The 4,926-nt window shown below is 36.1% G+C and overlaps 2 protein-coding genes across 3 annotated transcripts in view; both read left to right on the forward strand.

Annotated features, from left to right (window-relative positions):
* The window catches only part of pla2r1 (phospholipase A2 receptor 1), a 28,974-nt gene extending 26,616 nt beyond the window's left edge, over positions 1-2,358 (forward strand). For both annotated transcript variants that reach the window (XM_034879761.1, XM_034879769.1), the window contains 2 exons: positions 389-424; positions 1,046-2,358. In XM_034879761.1, coding sequence (XP_034735652.1) covers positions 389-424; positions 1,046-1,263 — 254 coding nt within the window. In that variant the 3' untranslated portion in view covers positions 1,264-2,358. The remainder of the gene's footprint in view (positions 1-388; positions 425-1,045) is intronic.
* A 1,201-nt stretch (positions 2,359-3,559) lies between these two features.
* ly75 (lymphocyte antigen 75) overlaps positions 3,560-4,926 on the forward strand; it is a 28,164-nt gene continuing 26,797 nt past the window's right edge. The window contains exon 1 of the mRNA XM_034879749.1: positions 3,560-3,820. Within this exon, the coding sequence (XP_034735640.1) occupies positions 3,715-3,820 (106 nt within the window). The 5' untranslated portion in view covers positions 3,560-3,714. The remainder of the gene's footprint in view (positions 3,821-4,926) is intronic.

The following is a 4,926-nucleotide window of genomic DNA, read 5'->3' on the forward strand; positions in this document are numbered from 1 at the left end:
CGTGACTTCAAGGCACCCAACCATTGCCCGATCCTAGTGCCTACCAGGCAACGCTGCCTGGAAGGCAACGTTGAGGGCAATACACCCCAAACACCGTCAACACTAACAGTAAGCGCTATATGATAGACTTCGTCTTAGGTTTAACAACCTATGAAAATAATAATGAACAATATGAAACTAAAACAACAGAAGCTTAATTTAGAATGGCTTTGGGACAAAAGGCTAAACGCACTTTGGAGGTGGGTAAACGCCATTTCCGAATTTTAAGAGGTGCATAAACGGCGTTTACGTGCGTTTAGGCTCCACTACATCCCTGACCACGTGGTATGAATACCTAAGATGATACACGATAACTTATATGAACTTCACTGTATGTGTTCTGTTGCAGATGTAATTGCTGAGGTGGAAGTGGAACCGCTAAATGGTAAAGTGCACTTTAATTCAAATGATTTACACTTGTGGTGAGGTGCCATATAATAAGCATGAGCATTGTTTTAAATTGTGACAAATCTCCAAATTTGGTGAATTTGCATTTGATTAGACGGAAAATGCCTCATCACAAAGCTGAAACAAAGCTGTTTTTCTTTAAGTGATACTTGGTTCTCTCATGGCAGCAAAGCTAAATAATGTTCTTAAAGAATATGATGCATTGCTGTAGATTAAACTACCCAACAGTATATAAAGGAGTTAAAAATAGCACAACCTGGAACAGTAAAATGCAACATACACATTACTGCAGTAGGAATATTAATCTTGAAACATCATATATATAACTTATATTTGTTACTTTTAACGTCACTTTAAATAAATGTTGCTGTTGATTCTTACACACTATTACTTTAGGTTTTAAATACCACTCTTTAATTTGTAATTGAATGTTTTCACAGTGTGGTATTAGTACTTCTAATAAAGTTAAGGATCTGAATAATACTTCTTCCACCACTGAATATATATATATGTATATGTCTTTTACGTGTAATTCCAAGAGACCATACATTAAAACAAAAATATGACAACATAAAAGCCATCACGTTGTGTCTTTCAGGTTTACATCATGGCATCATCCCTGCTGCAGTGCTGGTGGCTGTACTGATCTTTGCCCTGCTGGCAGGAGCGATGTGGTTTGTGTACAAGAGGAACACTTCACGTTTTCGCGGGCTCCATAATCTCGGCAGTGCTTATTACAGACAAACCAGCTCACAGGCTACAGAGTCGGATGGAAATGTGCTGATCGCAGACCTGGAGGCTCACTCCGGAGAATAGCAGTGACTCCTTGAAGTTCTCTGTTGGTCTCTCGCCCGTTCACCATCAGGTATTAATGACATATGACACCGTAAAGCTGTGACTCCTCGGGACAGTGGTAAGATGATGACAGGAAAGATTTTGTTTTGTAGTTTGACAATGTGTTTGGAGGATCCCAGTGTCTGTCAACCGTTTTTATTCATTCAAACCCTTTAAAGGAGACATATCAGGCTCATTTTCAGGTTTATACTTGTATTTTGGATTTCTACTAGAACGTGTTTACAATGCTCAAAACAATTTATTTTTCTTCTATAATTATTATTATTAATAATATTATCATTATTATTATTATTACTGTTCTCTATTGAATCCCCTGTTTTCTGAGCTTGGCAGACCACAAAGAAATTGACTGGATTTTCTTTATTTCACAGTTTTTGGGGTTGGTATTCACTCCAAAACAAGCACTGAAAAAGTGAAATTCATGAAATGTCCCCTTTAAATGACACAAATGTTTTTAAAGATATTTTTGTGATGACAATGAAGAGCCCAAATTTGAATTTCTAAACTAACAAAGTTCACATAAAATACAATGTTGAAGAAGGGATGCTTGACTTGACTTGTTAAAAGAGGTACTGAGCACTTGATGGTTGTCAAAGGTGGTTAATGGTATTTGGGTAAAGTATTTGGATAATAAAGAAAGGTTTTACTTAACAAGATTCAAACAGGTGGAAGAAAATCTTGGCCTACTTGTCAAGGTCAAACTTAACTTTCATTGTCATGAATAAAAGCTAGATTGATGACAAAATAGAAATGACAGTGATGTGTGTGATCATTTTGTATTTTTCATTCAGAATTCAGGAGCTGTTCAAGCTACACACGTGGTACAGCAATGTTGTCAGTATTACTTATGTATTTTATTGTATTTTTTAAGTACACATGCTGTATATTGATAAGAGTGTTTTGTATGTTTAAAAGTAACAGACCGTGTAATGCATAACTGAGGATTGCATTGTTCTCTTGTTCACTTTTGTCTGCTGATGCAAAGCAAATTTTTAGATGTATTTTGCACAATTTTCTTTGTGTTTTAATAAATTGAGGTTAGGCCTAACGATGCCAGTTGTGTCACTGAGTCTTGCTGTGTGAATCAACAGAAGAGTCGAAGACATAAAGGGGAAATCCTCCAGTTTCTCTTTTCAGTCTGTCAATTACTTCCCTTTTTTAGTCTAATAGTAAAGCAGAATTTCTCCACAGCATGGCCATAATGCACAATTTCCTCCTAGAACATCCAAATTACAAAATAATTGAGTTCAAAGAATTCAGACAGTAATTATATCTTACCATATATTATCTATACCCACTTGCAGGGTCAATTGTTTGCAGTTTATGCCAGTCCTTTTGGATAATGTATTGTTTTTGTCCTCTTTTCAACCTTGAATGCTATCTCTGCTATCTCTGGTATCTTTTCACATTGAAATTCCAAATGATGTACATCACTGACAAGACAAAACAAGAAATATTGTCTCTCTGGCAACAATTGAGTTTGTAGGCCTTTGTGTAAAAAATAATAATGGAGAAAATTAGAGAGCAAATGTAGCCAAGCTATTGACCAAATTTCTCTTGACAGTATCAGACAGCAGGATGCGAAGAGATTAATAATTCAAACCAGATGCTATGTTTACAAATAAAAACATCAAGTGCTACTACTCGTACACAAATCAATCATCAACGCTGTGCTGCACCTTCGCTTCTGTTGGTGAATAAGAACAACGTGGGTGCGTTTCTGTTGACACAAACTACTTAGTGGGCGTGTAGTAGGTAATTGGAGAAAAATATCCGGACTATCTGGGAATGTGAAGGGAGGGCACCAACGACAAGAGAAATCAAATGCAAAGGCAAAGACGGAAGACGAGTAATTTCGCCTTCAAAATCAAAGCGTTACATGAAAACTGCTGCTTAAAGAGACCATAAATGTTACGTCACGTCCACCACCTGTAAGGCATTGGCCACAATATATGACAATATGAATATATGAATTTTATAATATAATAATATGAATTTTGACCTAATATTTTATTATTTAATAATCTTTACGTTAGTGTTACTGTTTTTTACTTAGCTGACATCATTTTTAACTTTCCATTTAATTTTTTAATGTTTTGGTTTCGTATGTTTGACTTAGTAATTTATACCTTGGTTTACACTAAACATTTCCAAAATAAGTTATTATTAATAAATACTTAAGTTACACTTAAATAATGACTTTTGACTGTTTTATACTTTAAACCGGAAGTCTACTCCTTCCCTTTGGCTACCGTCGTCGGAGCGAGCGGGACTCACTCAACACAACTGACAGTTGGGAGAACTGGATCATGTTAGTTATAATCTGATCACTTTCAGTTTGGAGTTCAGTTTTCGAGCAGTCTATAGCTTTATGACCTTTATGAGTCCAACAAAAAGACTGCCGGCGTCACCATGCTGAAAATATCTAATGCGACACTTTGTCTTTGTGTTTTGATTGTGTTGGAGACAACCGTTTTCTTCGGAACTTGCTCAGCGGCGGCTAACATTAAAGGTTTCGGTAAGTAGCTAGCTACCTCAAGCTCCGACACTTTGCTTTCATTTCTGTCACTTTAAAAAAAGTAAAATCTTTTTAAGCCGTTTCGGTTTCTACCATTCCAGTTTCTTAGCTGTAGAATAATTTCGTCCACAGAAGCGCGAGATGAATCGAGGACAATAGCGTCAAACCTGCAGGACTACAACAAGTGGAAGCGTAATAATAAAGAAAGCTGCTTTTAGTTTAAGTAGTTCGTTAGTTAGTTAATTAGCTAGCTAGCTAGTTAGTTAGAAGTTTGACATTGTTTTCATACCCCAATATGAGTTTTTGCCTGGTCATTTTCTGACAGGTTATACAAATTGCATACTCATCCCTCCCAGTAGCTCCGTGAAGTCATCTTTACATCTGGAAACAGCTCTCATATTGTGTGTGGGCTAAACGCTACTGTTTACGCTCAATAGCGATGGGCTATTTATGGAAAGGAAAGACGCCTGAATAACAGCACAATTATGCGGAGAATCTGTAATATATTTTCTATTTTAGAAAGCCTCTGTTTGTAGTACTACAGTTTTCATCTGCATTTTACTGTAATCACCCATATTAACCTGGGTTGTATTATGTCCTTATTTATTGTCCACTTTTTCTTTATTCTGTTAACTAACTATGCAGTTACATGCCTCTTCTGTAGAATGTATATCCAGACATGTAAATCTAGCAATAAAACAATGCATGTATGTAGCTTCATTGCTGTCCATATAGTCTTACAAATATTGATATGCACCCCATAAAATACCCATTAAGTGTGAGGGTTTTTTAATATATTAATACCTCGCGTACACTGTATTCAATTATTTCTAATATTCAGTAAGTAGTAAATAAAGTTCAGTTTCTCCATATTTGCAGGCCCGCAATCCTTGGATGGTTTAACCGCGGACATTTCTTCACGAGGGCCGTCTTGCTAGCAGTTTATGAAAAGGATATTCATTCTAAATCATAATTTTAACAGGGACCTGGTATAATGTGGCAAATAGGCAATCAATTTCTGTTCCAGATATTTTCTTATCTCTATTGCCAATATGAAAGAAGTAACAGACAAGCACAGGAAATATGAAAAAATTGTCTGTTTTTCC

Source organism: Etheostoma cragini, chromosome 1 (genome assembly GCF_013103735.1).
Source record: "Etheostoma cragini isolate CJK2018 chromosome 1, CSU_Ecrag_1.0, whole genome shotgun sequence".
In the NCBI taxonomy this organism is placed as follows: Eukaryota; Metazoa; Chordata; class Actinopteri; order Perciformes; family Percidae; genus Etheostoma; species Etheostoma cragini.